Source organism: Gymnodraco acuticeps, unplaced genomic scaffold, assembly GCF_902827175.1.
Source record: "Gymnodraco acuticeps unplaced genomic scaffold, fGymAcu1.1, whole genome shotgun sequence".
Lineage (NCBI taxonomy): Eukaryota > Metazoa > Chordata > Actinopteri > Perciformes > Bathydraconidae > Gymnodraco > Gymnodraco acuticeps.
In genome coordinates this window covers 1580460-1598377 of record NW_022991375.1, presented here as the reverse complement: position 1 = coordinate 1598377, position 17918 = coordinate 1580460, and the positions used below count along the sequence as shown (strand labels likewise).

Below are 17918 nucleotides of genomic sequence, written 5' to 3'. Positions count from 1 at the left end.
TTCTCAACAGATGTCTCAGATGTTAGACACTATTCTCTATACAAAGTGGATAGTGTTGTTTCTATGTCTATGTTTCGACCGTTAATCTGTTTCTTTTACAGTAGATCCCTAATTCCTTCCTTTTTTAACTTCTGTGCTCACTTTCTAACTAACACCCATAAGGAAACAATAACGTATGTGGTGCTACTTGATCTTTCCTTTATCACCTTTTCAATATGATCTGTATCTTGCACCAACTTTTAATCTCTTAAGGATATTCATGTAAAAGGAACGAATGTTGAGGACTAGAGCGTCTGAGTGTTTTTGGCTTTGTTAATGTTAATGAATTAATCACAGCTAATTAAGTCTAATCCACATCACGCTGGGGCATATGCATGGCAGTTTTGGGCATAAGGATATTTTCATGTTTTGTCTTTGATTGATGATTAAATGAATTCCAGTTTTATAGGTCAACTCGACTCTTTAGCTCTTCACCTTTCAAGCTTTACACTTAAATGTTTGTTATCACATAGATTCCTCAATGTGTTCAAGGTCATGATCTACCTTCCATTCATTTCTATTCAAATGAACTGCTGAGGGATTTCCCACGGAGTTCCCTCCCCTCACTGCTTAAATCTTCCCTGCCTGGTGATGACTCAGTGTGTGTGTGTGTGTGTGTGTGTGTGTGTGTGTGTGTGTGTGTGTGTGTGTGTGTGTGTGTGTGTGTGTGTGTGTGTGTGTGTGTGTGTGTGTGTGTGTGTGTGAATATCTGCATGCCTGTGAGACGAGGCAGCACTATCAAGCACACAGCGAGAGAAAAGAGCGTCCCTGATTGCGAGAACACAGATTCCTCTTTTCGCCGACTGACAGACGGAGGAAAAACCAAGTCAATCAGCTACGTTTACTTTTCAGGACTCCGCTGTGACAGACAGAACGAGCGGGATGAGACAACATGAAAAGGCAAAGGCAGGGGAAGAAAGAAATAGCACAGACAGACAAACTGGCACTAAAAGTTGTACATTATGTGAAAAAGTAAGAGGGATGGGTGAAAGGAGAGACAGATTAAAGGTAACAAAAGGAAATGGGGAAAGTGATAGGAAAATATCTGTGTGTGTGTGTGTGGGAGGCTGGGCGGGGGACAACAAAGGAGACACTGTGGTGTAGACAGTCACATCTGTGGTGGTATTAGCTGAGCTGTGCCTATGCAAACTGCTCTGAGTCATCTACGAAATCTGCTTTATGAATCAAAGAAAAATCAGAAAAGTGGCACACAACGGAATCATGCACACACCATAATGCCTGCATGAGACATGTATAGAATAGCATACAGTAGCCTACCATAGACAATCCTCACAGATGTTGACAAAGCAATCTCCCAGCTTGATTTACAGTAGTGGTTTTTAATTAAGATTTGTTTTGCTTTCTCATTTTTATTGAGATTCAGGATATGCATTGAATCTAGTAACATGACATGATTAATATGAAATAAATAAAGTGTGTTTGTACAGTGAAAAGTATTTAAAAGGTGTGTTGACTGAGGAGCATTCATGATAACGATAGAAAGACCTGTTACCTACAATTCAACTTTTGCATACATTTCCCCGCTGTGGGATCAGGATTTTTTATAATTTCTATAAATATAATTTCTATTTTGATTACATTAGGATTCATTTATTTTAAAAAGAACAATTGTGGAAAGCTTTACATTTCCTTTTTATCCTGTTAATGTTAATTAAATAATCACTTCAACGTCAGCCTCATGCAGTGCCGTGTGCATCACCAGTCTGATCATCAGGCTTGGAGTTTGCTCAGTTGTCATAGAATTGCAACAATTTACATTTCCATTTTTCTGCAGCATGTTTATTATTTTCTGTCTGTGTTTGCACAAAAGCTGAGATTGAAATGCCAAACTTGTCAAAAACAAACTTCTGTGTGATCAAGAGTTCCCAAACAGCTATTAAAGGGACCTTGTAATGAAACCATTTTATCAACATGTTTCAAAATCGGTAATGAGCTTTCAATCTCAATCCACAGTTTAGTGAAAGCTTGCAGTGCTGATACGGTATAACAAACTGATTTCCCTTGATTTGTGTCAGAGCAGCTTTACAAACACAAATGCTCCCCAGCTTGATTTAAAAATAAAATAGGAACATGAAGCATAAAAGTGGAGCAAACTCTGCAATATCCGTGCAAGGGCACATGGCACCATCCCACATCACAGCATGCTGATGCCGAGACGTGCTCATTATTTTGACTTCATTTTATTCACTGGCCAGCAGGCTTATCAATGAGGCACAAACCCAACCATGCCACCCCACGGCTCGCTCGCTGCTGGGCTCAGTGTAATCGAAGGAGACGGGGTTAAGGATTCACTATCTGACAGCTATGAAAGTTTAATGCGTCTCAGCGTTAAATAATAACTGGGTTTTTTGTGTGACTGATTGCTTTGTTTAATCACCTTTTAATGACAATGGGAAAGTAAAAAAGTTATACATCCATTCATTCTGCCATCCCCTTCATCTATCCATGGGTCCATCTATGCCAATTTAAATGTGACTTCTTCAGAAATAGCCACAGAGAACTGCCATTCATTTATGGAAATACACAGGCAACCTCCAACATGGTAATCACTGTCTGTGCACTCTCTAGTGCAGGGGTGTCAAACTCAATTTCATCCTGGGCCACATCAGCATTATGGTTGCACTCAAAGGGCCGGTTGTAATTTTAATTATATATAAATATACATGTAAATATATAATATATATTAAATAATGTATTACATTGTTGGCCCTGCATTGGATTATTATCAGTTCTGGTAATATCTTCCGAAATAACTACGTCTGAAAGCAGAAGTCTAGGGCAAATAATTGAAAGTAAATATTCAACAATTACACCAATTGTAATGTATATTCTTTGCAAGCTCTTGCGGGCCACATCAAATTAGGTCGCGGGCCGGATTTGGCCCCCGGGCCTTGAGTTTGACACCCCTGCTCTAATGGCTTTCTGGGCTTCTCTACTTGCCTTGGTTCTAAAATGTAATTGCTAAATGGCTCAGGAAGCCACCAAACCTAGGCTTTATAGTATTGTGTTTTACTTTCTGACTTGGCATCCCCGAGCTTACCTGTCTTTTTGTAGAACGTGATCTCATCTTTAAACTCCTTTCGCTCCTCCAGGGCTTCGTCGATGCCGAGGATGATACTTTCGCTGGTCTCTGGCCCATAGAGGAACTTACAGGCACAACTCTTCTGCATGACCTCGGCCCGGGAGAAGCCTGTAAGCTCACAGAAGCCATCGGAGCAGTAGACGATAGGAAAGCCTTTGGAAACCTGTGCATTGGCCAGGATGAAGTTGCTGTCTGCAGGAGAAAAGCAAAGAAGAGGTGAGGTGAGATGACGACAAAGACCTAAGGTAATTACTTTATTCCTCAGTTTCTTTGTGGTGTTCTTCTGGTTTGTCCTGCTTATCCACTGTTAGACAAACCCATGGATATATGTTGTGTCCCTGAGTTTAAACGAATAATGAGCAGTGAGGATACACACTGTTAAACTTCCCTATTTCAAATATATTCACACTGAATGCAGTGACATAAAAAAACATTGAGTGTGTTTTTCTGACTCAATGCAAGAAGGAAAAATTCTCCCAGCACACCAATGGTTTTAAACTCTTCATTATTCTGCATCTTGAAGAGTCCCTAGAGGCCCAAATAAGTCAACCATGACTCTATAGCACTGCAAATATCTGGAAAAGCAAAATAAGAATATGATTAATTAACACTGGTAATAGTAAACATTACCAAGATATGTTGTGTGTTTAGACTTCAAGCATGAAAACTGCTATAAGTTCGTTTTGGACATTTGGCAGCAGCACACACATCGTCACTTAAATCATGATCACATTTGAGCTAATAGTTGCATATTTCACATCTAACAGAGTTGGAGCAACATTAACATGTATTAGTAGTTGTATATCTGATCACCCAGCAAATGCAAGTCTGCTATTCACTTTCTTTTAGCTCTGTTTTGTTCTCCACCAAGCCCTGAGAAAAAGATATGGCTCTTTCGCGACTGTGGATGTGTTGAAGCACGGTGGTCTTTCAATCAGTGGTCAACATGTTGATGTATCCTTGGGCTTATCCCCAAGTTGCTCCCAATGGCATGGTCAATAGTGTGTGAATAACCCCGAACAGGTGGCACCTTTGTGGCAACCACTGCCTCCATATGAAATGGGTGAACGCTGACTTCTTTATGTAAAAAGACTGTATAAAGCACTATATAAATACAGTCCATTTTCTATTTAAAATTTAAACACTCGCTGACTTTGCCTCTCTTTATCAGAGCGGCAGAAAGTTCACAGTGGGTTCCGGTCACAATATGACTAGAGCTGTGAGAGTGAACTGAATCACAGACTGCAGGCAATATAACTGAACACAGTGAGCTGAAAGATGACAGACACCTTATAAAATAAGTTTTTTTTTAAATTGCATATATTAACAGTTTTTTTAGTTGTTTTTTTATATGATGACTGCTTGTACCGTCACACTCTGGTTGTTAGACGACTGCTCTAAGCTCCCATCACCTACTTTTGAAACTCCAGATAATACAAATGAAAGCCAAATCAAATGGTCAAGGGGTGACTCTCTGGCTGTTTCACTAAATCGCTCTCACTGGCCACTGGTGATAAAAATGTGACTTTTAACACACTAACACAAAGGCTGATGGGATCCTCAGCTCAGCCAGACCAGTGTAGGCTGCAACATGAAGGCCATTTACCTCAATAAATGGCTGATTTATCTGCAAGCTGAAATGCAATGGAACCCTACTCTTGAAACTCAGTCCCTTGTGTCGAGAAACTTACCTCAAATTCAAAATATTCTCACTGATAAAGAGAAGTTAAAGAGAGATATGGGTAAGGAAAAGAGTGAGAGGAAAGCAGGGGAGATGACAGTGAAAACAGAATATGGTGCTGAAGTCGATCGCAATTAATGAGACTGTTTGTGTCTAAATACCCAGTTGAAGTGGACCAGCTGTTCATACCTGAATCCATCCTTTATGGCACACCCATCCACACAAACAAACACCCCCGTGCCAATGAAGCGCAGAATGATGCTGAGCAGTGCTGATAGACAGCTAATGTTGCAGGTTGCCCATAATACCACACAGCGGACTCTTATAGTTTTGCAAATTCTGTAATCTGACTATTTGTGTGTGTATTTTCTCAAACTAGCCCTTAAAGGTCCCATGTCATGGCCATTTCTACTGATCATATTTCCATTGTTGAGGTCTACTAGAATAGAGTTATATTGTGCAATTTTCCAAACTCATATTAGTTTTTCATACAGCATCTCTGTATGTGTGTTCACTCTCTGTCCTACACGGCTTGTTGGAGCTCCTGCTCCCCCCCTCCCTGTGAGCCCACTGTGCTTGGATTGGTCAGCTCGCCCACTCTGTTCTGATGAGTCCACCACCGTTACAGTGGAACATCAGTGATTATGTGTTACAATGGCGTTAGCAACCAGAAAATGACACAAGTACGGACAAACAGATGAGAATGCTGCGTGGGGTCTGGGTGCCGAGTTGGCGGGATGTTACGCGGCTCGCTGCTGCGAGGAGCGGACAGTGTGAGCTGGGTTCATTTCCTGCTTGCTGCGTGGGATCTGCGAGACAGCGAGACATCGCGAATGGACGTGGGAAGGGGGGGTGCTGAGGGGGCTGCAGCACCCCCATCCGCGAGACTCCACTAGCACCTGCACCCCCCACACCCCCAAACGTGGTGCACATACAGTGTAAGCACGCCACAGTTTCGCCACTGCGAGGCTCCACTAGCACCCCCAGTGCGTCACAGTTTTGCTGTTGAGAGTGTGTGTGTGTGTGTGTGTGTGTGTGTGTGTGTGTGTGTGTGTGTGTGTGTGTGTGTGTGTGTGTGTGTGTGTGTGTGAGGAGCTCCACAGATTGGACCAATGGGTCACTTCAGTGTACCCAGGAAGTAAAAGAGAAATCTCCAATGAGGCGTTCTGGGGCAGCATAGACAGGTCTTTTCTGTGTTACGGCCCGTCCACACTACAGCTTCAAAAAAAGCTTGGAGCTGGGCGTGTCTGAAGCTCGACCAACAACCAATCACATGAATCTCCCGCTCCTGACACACAAGCAGCGGTTTGATTGGCTAGAGCTTGTACTGGCATATGATTTGATTGGCTGACGCTTCCACCGAAAGCTTCAGAAGCTTCAAAAGTTGAACATTGCTCAACTTTTGCGGCCTGAAACGCCAGGAAAGCTCCGCTCTGCTTCCCGCAATGCAGTTTGGCGAAAAGTGACGTCACCCCATTCAAAGTGAATGGGCAGACGCGTTGGAAACCGTTTTTGAAGCTGTAGTGTGGACGGGCCGTTAGAGTTTTACTCGCTACAGGGTGTACTTTGAGGGTTTGTGACTCTGCAGACCGTTTACATGCATAAAAACCTTCATAACACACAAGGGGACCAGTGGCGGCGCCAGAGATTTTCTCTAGGGGGTGCTGTGGGGTAGCTTGACGTTTCATAGAGGGTGCTCAAACATTAAGGATTTCCCATTAATGCACCAGCGCTACAGTTGAATTTTCTACTGCAACACTCCCCACACGCACACACAGTGCACCCGCGACTGTTACAATGAAGGCTCGATAATCAGCTCACGGCATATAGGTGTAAGCAGGGGTAAAGTGCTATTTTTACAAGTGGGTAGTGGACCTCACCTCTTCTAGGAGGGTCCGGGGGCACGCTCCACAGGGAAGATTTGTTTTTTAAATATTGAAGTTAAAAGCATCAATCTGGTGCACTTTGAGAGCAAAATGAAGAGATCTATGGATTCATCTCTCAACACCCATATGAAACAGAACTGTAAACAGATTTTCTATTTCTTTATAGATATTTTACAAATCACTCCCCTTTTAAAACAAACCGTTTGAGACCCACTGAGATAACTAGACTAAAGTAAACTATCTAATCTAAACACAGAGTCCTTTACTTCACCTGAGCAGAGGTTATCTGAGACTCCCAGTCTGACAGGAGAGAGTTCTCTCTCCACCTTGATGTTGAAAAAGCTACTTATATCCGTTAGCTTGGCTAGCTAGCACCAGATGCTAAACACAACGATCTCCGGTAGATACCCACCGGTGTGCGAGCTCTCGCTCGCTCGTGCACGCACACAAAATGTCTCGTGCCACACACACACACACACACACACACACACACACCCACACACACACACACACACACACACACACACACACACACACACACACACACACACACACACACACACACACACACACACACACACACACAGAGAGCAGAGCTTGAATGAAACACAGAGACCCAGAAGTAACCTACTTGTACTCACGAGGCCTATTATGTGCAGAATCCCTCTCGCTTTCAGGTGGTTTTGATTGAGTGTCGACAAGTGGACATTTAAGGACAAAAACACGATACATTTTTCACTTTGCTGTTAGCAAATAATTTGGCGCTCTAGCTAACAGGAAGTCACTCAAGTGTCACAAAGTAATTTAGCCTATGGATAGGTCAAAAATCGAATGGGTGCTGGCCATTGGCCTAATCATATCACCTGTGTTGGCTTTATGTTTTTGGTCAAACATTTGTTTGTTTCACATTTGCATTGATGTAATCAATCATTTTTCTAATTTAATTTAATAATAATTTCCTGAAGGGGACTGGTAATAACCAGAAAAGCATGACATGGGACCTTTAAGTTGCAAAAGAAAATGCAGGTCTCAAACCACACACGCACATTTAAAGCAATATAAATCATATGCAACCCATTTGGAGACATTAGTGTAATTACAGTAAATACATGAGTCACGTACACATCAGGCCTCATATACAGGAACACACAAAGCTACGTGAGCTTGTTTGTAATCATTGCTTGAGACATCCTGCTAAAGCGACTTGTTTCAATTACATTTCATTACAAAAATCAATTTTATGCATCAATAATTCCCTTTTCCCTCAACCCAATTGCATAATTGTTTTATGTCGTACGTCAGTCTTTGTTGAAGGGAACCACCTTAAATTTGAACAGGGAAAACACTGTCAGAGAACAAAACCCTTGAATGCATCCCTGAAGAGGAATGAGCATCATGTTCCTTTTTTGTAACCCCATTCAGTGATCAACATTTACTACTGCACACTGGCTGGCACTCTCTAAACAATTATGATTCATGTCACTTTCAGATTATGTAATAGTGAATGGAGGGGAACTCTGCTTTTTTATTAAAGCTATTGCTTACACTCAGCCATAGAAAGATAACTCATTACTATATAAATAAACATTGATTGATTGATTGATTACGAGCCGCTCAAAATGCTTTACGCTTCCTGTCTTAGTTATTCATAATTTATCAAGACCCAAACCAATTTTTGGATGTGTCTTGACTGCCACTTGTTGAATGAATGAATGAATGAATGAATGAATGAATGAATGAATGAATGAATGGGATAGCCCTGAAGCTAGCGACCTTTAAGGTGGACCAGCTATTCTCACAGACAAGCCGCTTCTCCACGTTTTTATTCACAGAAAACGTATACATTTAAATATCAGACATATTCTTTGGATTGATAAATTACTTTGTATATTAGGTGAAAAAAGACAATTATAGATTATTGCAAGATTCATCTCCAAGCATTTTTCCAATGTATGTCAAAGTATTCAATTGAATGCATATGAAACGGTGTGCTACTCTAAAGCATGTTTCTAATGGACAGTTTCAGTTATATTTTTTCATTTTCTCTTCTTAATATTTTGGCTAACCAGACACTCAACACTCGTATTTGTATTTCTTTTTGGCATGAATGTCACTGGGTTCTTGCTTCTCGACTATTTACCTGGCTGATGCAAAGTTATTACCTCTCTGAGAATAAAACCCAAGTTGTAATGGACTTATTGAACTGCTGCCACAAGGTTTTGGAATCACAGTGTAAACTCAGTGACATTGATACCAGTATGAGTAAGAAAAAAACAGAAGGAGAATGACATGTCAGCGGTAATATCTGACTGCCCGGCTCAGACAGATGGTCGGAGCGGGTCTTAACGTTGGGACCGGCTGTCAGACGGGAGGCCCCTCAGGCTCGGGGTAAGACACAGACAGAGCTGCTGGCCCCTCAGAGCAGAGACCTGCAGCCTGTCTGGTGGCCACTCAGAGCAGAGACCTGCAGCCTGTCTGGTGGCCACTCAGAGCAGAGACCTGCAGCCTGTCTGGTGGCCACTCAGAGCAGAGACCTGCAGCCTGTCTGGTGGCCCCTCAGAGCAGAGACCTGCAGCCTGTCTGGTGTCAGCTCCAGAGCTCCAGAGCAGGGTGTTGACACTAACACGTTTACATGGATATACCATAGCCTCCTATGTTTGACAGTGGATTACTGTGGTTGGGTAGAATTGACAGACATACTGTATATTGTGTGCAAAGGAAAGGCTAGATGATGATTGTTATCTGTGCACCCGTTAAATATTTAATTTAAATATAAAGACAGATGTATGGTGGTTGTTTATGTTGCCATGTCACTGTCAATCAAATCTGATCAAACCCTACCTGCAAAGACCTGATGAAGGCAAGCATTGTTCTTGGATGTTTCTATTCCATAGATTCTTTAAAAAAGAAAACAACTTTCAGCTGGTTTTAATTTACTCATGCATATTCAAGGAAAATAAAATCTCAGCCACTACTACTGTGGCAGGTTGACAACTGTTTTTTGTTGATACAAACCGTATTTCCATTTTCTTAACCTTTCATCTTTTTACTTTGTCCCTACACCAATGTCTCTCTTGTATCCTTCTTTCGCCTACCGTTCTACTTTCCCTGGCTCCTTTCCTTCCTCCTTTGCTTAATGCCAACCAGCATCACAACCACTTCCTGCCTCCCGTTGCTTATTCCTTCCCTCCCTATATTTATTTCCCCCTCAAACACTCTCTCTGTCCTCTCCTCTATCACTCATTCCCTTCCCTATCAACCTTCACTCCTTAATTTCTCTCCTCCAGCTGCTCTTTCTGTCCCTCCTCCCATTTTGGATCTCTCCACCTAATTACTCTTCCTCTTCTATCTACCCTTGGAAATCCAACACACTAACCCCTCTTCTCCCAGATCCATTTATTTCCTTCCACGCGTTAACCTTTTTCCCCATCACCTCTGCGAGAGAGTAATCTGTCTACTTTTGCTATCTTTCCTCTACACCGGAAACTCTGCTTAAGAAATATTCTCTACTTCAGAGTCCTTTTCAGATTTGATCACACCCTCTACCACTACCCTGCTTGTTATTTCCTTTGTTCCTATACTTGTGATCTTCTCTCCTCTGTCTCACCTCACATTTTTCTACTGTATCTCCCTCTCTCCATTCTGTATTTATTTTGGCTAATTGCTCCTGTGTCGAAGCCCATAGATCATCTCCTCTCATGCTCACACTATTGCATGACAGCAGAAACCCCACAGGGACACAAGAGGAGGAGCGAAGAAGGAACGAAAGACAAAGAAAGAGAGAGGGCAGTGAGACAAGAACGAGAACAAGAAGGAAGAAAGAGAGGGATGTTTACAGATGCTTATAAGTCAACTGAAGGGCTTTGTTATTGTTGCCGTCCGAGTAATTTGTAAAGCATGTGCTATTGCTAAAAGAGACTTTCAAGTGTTATTATACAATCACAACATCAGCATCAGACAGCTGTTTCCTGCTCGCTCCTATCCATTTAGTAGTTTGGAGATTTGTGGGTGTGAACAGCATTTGTCATTTGATCAGACACTTTGATAAAATGACAGATGTTATTGTTTCCTGTAACAGGACCCCTTGTGATCAAATAATGATGGTTTTCTCTGAGAAGCAAAGGCTGAGGTACACACAAAACAAACGTTGTTTTAGCAGTAAAGAAATAGGCTGCTGTGGTTAACAGAATGTGATTCTATATCTTAAAAAACCTCTTAGCATTGAAAGAAACTGTTTTGCTTATAGTTTAAATCCACATTCCTAGTGCTGGTATGGCATGTGTAATGACAATTTAAATTAAGTAGTTTTAAGCCAAGCGATTCACATGACTAACAATTACTCTGAGGGTGGTCATGACATTTGGTACAGGTATTCACGGCCCCCAGAGGACGAATCTCTCGTACTTTGGTGATCCCCTGCGTCTTGACTGAAATATCTTTTAAAATGTTATGATGGACTGCCATTTATGCTACAGACATGAATGGCCACAGGTGGATCAGTCCTGCTGGTTATCCACTGTTGTTTAATCTATAGCCACTAGCATTGCTTATTAAAAAATCCCATATTAACTCAAATGTGTTTTTAAAACATCCATGTTTAGAAAATTCAAACTAAGGAAATGTTTCTCCTCCAGCAAATCTCTCTTTCTCCAATATTTTACTTTTCTAATTAATGCCTGCAAAACGAAGGTTATTCAGCTGTTTAGTGCTAATTGGCAAATAGCAACCTCTACTAAATTGATGATAGTGTTGAATATATATTACACCCCAAACTCATGATAATGTAAGCACTGTCACTTTGAGCAAGTTGGCATATTTTGTTCGCATTTTACTGAAAGCAGCACTGAGCCAGAGTCCAGCCTCATTGAGCTGATAGCCGTCATCCCAACAATAGAGGGCGCCAGGTCAGAAAATACACACAAACCAGGACAAACAACTTCATATGTTGTCTCTGTTGGAGTACTTGTTGGAGTTTACTTTCTCAGTTTTATAACAACTAGGTGGGTCAGAGGTTTAAAGCACATGTTTATGGGGGTTCTAAGGCACAAATTGCACCGTTAGCTTAATTCCTTCACGAACAGATGCTGTACTTGGGAAGATTATTATTATCTTGTCCATGCTTTGTTTGGCCCAATTTTGTGGTTTTAAACACACTCTCAAATGCTCCGTATTCATATTCACCAACTTCCTAGACAGCCCCAAGACACCACCGAGAGTTACCCCCGAGCTATTTACAGCACAAACAATGACATGATGGGTGAGTGAGTTATGGAGATATAGAAAGAGGGAGAGGCAAGCAGAAACTGACAGAGAGACACAGCTGAGGGGGGAAATGAATGGCAAGGCAGGTGGGAGAGTGAAGGATGTGGGCATGGTTAATGGAAGGGACTGAGAAAATACAGAGTCAGACAGAGGAGGGAGGGAAAAGGACCGAGGGTGATGTGAAAAAAGTTGAAAGTGAGTTAGATGAAGCTACCAGAGGTGGAATGATGAAAGATGGAGATGGAGTGTGATACAAATCGCCAGGGAAGTGGAGAGATGGGTGGAGAAAGAGCCCCCCTCACTTCTTTGCCAGAATTCATGAAAGCCTCTCACAAATCACTACAAAGCATTCACATAACCACAAAAAACTAGAGTTGCCATAGTAACAACTGACACACACCATAGCAACCAAGGTTATAATTCTTCAGTTAGACTTGTATTATAAAACTTGTTGACAAAAGGGATTATGAGATTAATATCACGTCAGAAATCACTGTAGTGTATCGACAAATTGTGGGTTTGAATTATTTGTAATTAGTGGTGTAATGCAATACTCAAGTACTTACTTAAGTACGATTTTAGAGTACTGTACTTGAGTATTTCCATTGTATGCTACTTTATGCTACTCTACTACATTTTGGAAGGCAATATTGTACGTTTTACTCCACTACATTAATTTGACAAAATGTGTTACTACTTCACAGATTGGGTTTATAACTAAAACAAAATATAAATAAACTAATACATAAACTATGATTATAGGTTAATATATCCAGTAGTATTACATAAAGTAATTAAATTAGCTTCACCTTTACCAGCAGGGATGAACACTTTAAAGGTCCCCTATTATACTGTGTTTCATCAATATAGTATAGGTCTCATACAAAACATGTTTCTGAAGAGTTTGACTCCAAACAAACACCAAACAGATTATTGCAGCATCCCATAATCCCCTCTGTTTCAGCCCTGTTTCAAAAGTGCTGATTTTCTGTGTTACTTTAGAATGAAAATAAGGAGCCACTCCCCACGCCCCTCTGAGAGATATTTGGTTAAAAAAAGAACTCAATGGTGCTCTAGGAGGAGATTCAGGTGATAAGGTGTGTGGGGGGGGGGTACCTTGGTTGGTTATCGACTTATGGTTACAAAAGCCAAAAAACATTTATGACATCATAAAGTGTCCAACATCTGATCAGCTCATTTTCAGACAGGTTTTTATATAAAAGGATCAGGACAAAAAGTGAGCTAATCTTTTTACACAGAGGGGACACATGTTTATGTATAAAATACATGAAAAAGTGGATTTTGAACGATAGGTGACCTTTAAAACTTGAATAATAATAATCCAGTAAATTCATATTTATGATTCTAAAATGGGATTTTACGCACAATAAGTACTTTTAGTTTTGGTATTTTAATTGTAATTTGATGCCAATACCAAAATTTTGCATGCTTTTACTTCCAACAATGTATTTTCACACCGTAGTATTTCTACTTTTACTTAGGTAGTACTTCTTCCTCCGCTGTTTGTATTTTAAGTTAAAGTCAGAGCACACATTGATACATTTTCTCACACACATTGAGAACATGCCTGCACATACCCACACAGCCATTCAAACAGTGGTAATCCTCTCATAACTGAAGAGGGAAAATCATTAGACAAATCCAGAGCCTTAATCACTTCTATGGCTTTTTATCATACAGTCCCCCGGGCTCTCACCAATTGAAACATTACACCAGTCATTACATTCCTATAATTTGCAAGTGTGCCTCCAATCTCTTTTTCACCTCTCCTTTTTCACCCTCCATTGTCTAATCGCCTCTTTAAAATCTCTGTCATAGCCTCCCACTTCGCTTTCTCTCACAACCCAATAATGTCATGAGTCTAAAAATGGCCGCCTTGGCCCCCACTTCCGCTGGTGAAACCCCTTTGTCAATAGCTATGGGCAGTCCATTAGAGGCGGCGATTAGGAGAGGAAGCTCGCTAATTGGGTGGTTTAACAAGGACCGTAACTGGGGAGGCGCTTGCACAGAAGACCCAAAGTTTGGTGTAACAGAGTGCTCTGCACCTTTATATGCACAGTAATAATAACCGAGCCCAGTGACCTCACAGCGAGGACAGCGACTGCCTGCTGAGCCTCGACTGATGATGATGGCCGTACTCTCCTAACAGAATACTTTGTCAAAGCCTTGTTAAAGCCAGTGGATCCTGCTGGGTCGCCATTAGTTCAAAACACAAATATACATTTTCTACAAAAAGACAATGGCTTTGCTGTGTTGGTTTACTGTGATGGGTATAGATGCAACTCATGATGTTGTAGGAAACAGCCTTTTTCTGAGTATTACATGTTGAAACTAGTTGTCTTGAGGAACATAATTGAAGTGTGAAGCAACAGGCAGCTATTTAAAGCAAAGAGTAAACAAAGTAAATCCATTCTGTTTTAGTTTCATGCTCAGCAAGAGCAGACCGTTTTGTAAAAACAACATAATAGAATTGTCCAAATTGTCCAAAAGTCTTAATTTCTTAAAAAAAAAACTTTAAATGTTTGCGTGATTGAAGTGCGAGGTAGCTTGCCAACAGATAGCTAGCATGTTCCCGATAACCAGTGTTGCCAGATAACATAATCGTGTCCTTTTTTACATTACTATCAAGTGCTATCATTTAGGAAATCTGACCCTTTTGTGACCCTTACAAGTAGTTGGTTTTAGCCTGGATCCCACATTTGTGTCTACACTTTTCTTCTCACTTCTGCAATAGTTTAACATTTCCCATTGGCAGTGATGGACATTACCCCACCAGCATTACCCCCATCATCATGTCACAAAGTTTCCATTACCTTTTTATTTCACTTTAATATTTTAGGATGCATAACTGAGCAACTCTCTAGTTCAACTGGGAATTAGAAGTCCTAGGAGTTCTCTATATTCAACCTAGGTCTCTAGAATACAGCAGAGCTCCATCCTTTGTGTATTTTATACCTTGAAATGAAACAGTCTTGATATTAAGTGGGTTTTGGAGAAAATAGGAACAGCAGTGCCAATCCTCTGGCAGTAAGTGAGAGCCCCTGTTCACCCTGCAGCAGTCAATGATGATTGATTACAGCCTCACAGTCTCATAACTGCACTCATTACTTCTTTCTGAGTCAATCTCCAGCTCAGGAGAACATGGGACCTGCCTTTTTCACAAGTTTGCAGAATCAGACTGTAAAATAACAATGTACTAAACATCTATTAAGGGAAATTAAAGAGTGGCAATTGTTTAAACGCTATATGACACATGCAATTAGGGCTGGGCGAAATAAGCAAATAATAAGATTAAATAATAGCTATCGATGTTGCAGCTAATTTAAATATCATTATTTAAGTGGATTTAATGACATCTTGGGTGAAGATAAATAATTATTTAGCTAAAACAGTCTGTTAAATGACCTCCTTTTATTATAATGCAGCCTTTAAACCAGGAATAGACATGTTCAATATTGTAATATCCCAAATATAAGGCGATATAGTCTCATTAAATGATATAGAAATAATATATTGCCCAGCCATAAACAGGCTATTCCCAACAAATAACTATCTGTTTACACAACCCTCATTGTAGCATATGTGCGCCATCAGAAAGGGGTCATCAATTCTCTGTAATGAAGTCCCTGGGTCTTTCTGCTGGTCATTAGGTCATTGGTGAGCAGAGCCATATGGGACAGAAACAATATATCCTCTGTCTTCTCTGACAGCAGGATCTGATACTGCTTTTTCTTTTGTGTGCGATCCTCGGATGGCTTTTTAAACACTCACGGAGTAGCAATAACAATGTGGGATCCCACAGCCCCTTTTTAACATCTTAATTAGACTTGCTTGCTTTTAAAGGAAGCTAATCAGTGGAGAGGAGACTTCTGCTTTACTACCCTTATGCTCAAAGACAGAGGGATATTAGCACACACACATTGAGAAACACACACACATAAAGTTCTGTGACTAAAACTTAAAGCTGTAAACTTTCCTTTCTCATCCTGCTCTTTCTTTTACACACATATAGATTCTCCTTCTCTTTTTCTCTTTCTTTCGCATACACACTTTAGCATACCAACCTAAAACACAGCTGTTCAGAGTCTTGCTATCAGTGATTGTGACAGTAATTACCTGGTGGAACTAGTGTGTGGTAAGAGCTATAGAAAAAGATATCCTGGAATAATTGTGCAGGAACGAGGGCACACGGCACAAACTGAGAGACTTTACACAGCCTTCTGCTTAAATTGGCCAAAGGATGACCCAATACTGTCTCCATCGCCCCAACGAAGGCCATCAGTGTTTGACAGGAAGTCAAGTCAGCAAAAAATGGCTGGTGGAAGAAATTAGTTCACTTCAGAGATATTTTAAGTGACAGTTTGCTATCCGCAGAACTGCACGGATGCATTTAGTGCACTTCCATTACATGCAGGAGGACATTCACTTATCACATTTGCTCTGCCTAAGTAAAGCACAATTACAGTGTGTCAAGTTTGGATTCCAGTTATGCTATTCAATGCTACTTTACATTTCTTCTCCAGTACATTTTAGAGGAAAATATTTTACTGCTCCAGTTATTTCACACTTATGGTAACATTTTACACTTAAAACAACATTTATTTATTACATTTTATTGATATGCTCACATAGTTATATAAAGATCTAGTCCTATTTACACATCTACACAAAATGTACAAAATTGGATCCTCCTTGTCCAAATCGTAAATGGACTGTACTTATATAGTGCTTTATCAGGTCTTTTCGACCCCCCAAACGCTTTACAAACTACAAGTCAATCACCCTATAATCACATTATTCATCTTGGATCAAATCAGTGCTTTTCATACTTTTAGTACATTTTGCTGATAATAATTCTGTACTTTTATTTGCATAGCCAATTTAATCAATGACTTTTTTTCTTAAAGTATTTTTAAACAATGGTAAATGGACTGTACTTATATAGCGCTTTATCCAGTCTTTAAGACCCCTCAGAGCGCTTTACATACTACATGTCATTCACCCCTTCACACCCATTCACACCCATTCATACAGAGCAGTGTATCTTACTCTAGGACCTAACATTCACACACATTCACACACCGTTGGCCATCGGGAACAACTCAGTGTTAAGTATCTTGCCCAAGGATACATCGACATGTTGACTGCATGGGCTGGGATCGAACCCACAACCTTCTGAACCACACTCCCTCGCAGCCACAGTCGCCCAATGGTGTTGGCAATGGCAACTTGTTTTTACCACTATACTATCCCCTATACACAGAATACCAGTTGCATGTGAATTGAACATGTAAACTCTAAATCTATATATATTCATAATATCCCACAACAGTTTTTACAGGTTTTATAGATGCCTCATAGTTGTGAAAATGTGCTGTTTTTGGTCATCTATGATATTAAACCCAACATCTTTGGGTTTGGACTGTAAACTTGAGCCTTTAGATTTTCATGGTTTATATAAAAAATGTTGACTGTGCATACATTTCAAATGACCCAGTAACTACATATTGCTCTAGTGACAGACAGGTTTTGGGATCAGTCACCTGGACACTGCTGTAGTGGAGACAGAAGGTGTCTCAGCACTCTCTCACAGTCATCACAGGGCAGAGCCACACACATCCTGTTATTACACCACGGCTAACAGGGGCACACTGATCCTAACACACTCTTTAGAGGTGTTTGTGTTTGTCAGCCGATACGTCGATAATACAGAGAAACACACAGGCTCTGTTGGTCATTTGGAAAGTCCTGAACTTTGAGATGACTTTGTTCAAAACTACTTCTGGACATTTTAGAGAGAACATTACTTATTGCAACCTTATTTTAAGACTTTTGGGAATAAGTACACCATCGTATAAAGTACATCACTATGGCTTTCAATTCTCTCTCAGCTTGTCTGCTAGGGGATCCATTGGCTGTGACATAC

The 17918-nt window shown here is 40.7% G+C and overlaps 1 protein-coding gene across 1 annotated transcript in view; it reads right to left on the bottom strand.

Annotated features, from left to right (window-relative positions):
• Positions 1–17918, bottom strand: part of kcnh8 (potassium voltage-gated channel, subfamily H (eag-related), member 8) — a 57164-nt gene that overhangs the window by 36638 nt on the left and 2608 nt on the right. The window contains exon 2 of the mRNA XM_034241037.1: positions 3101–3334. Coding sequence (XP_034096928.1) covers positions 3101–3334 — 234 coding nt within the window. The remainder of the gene's footprint in view (positions 1–3100; positions 3335–17918) is intronic.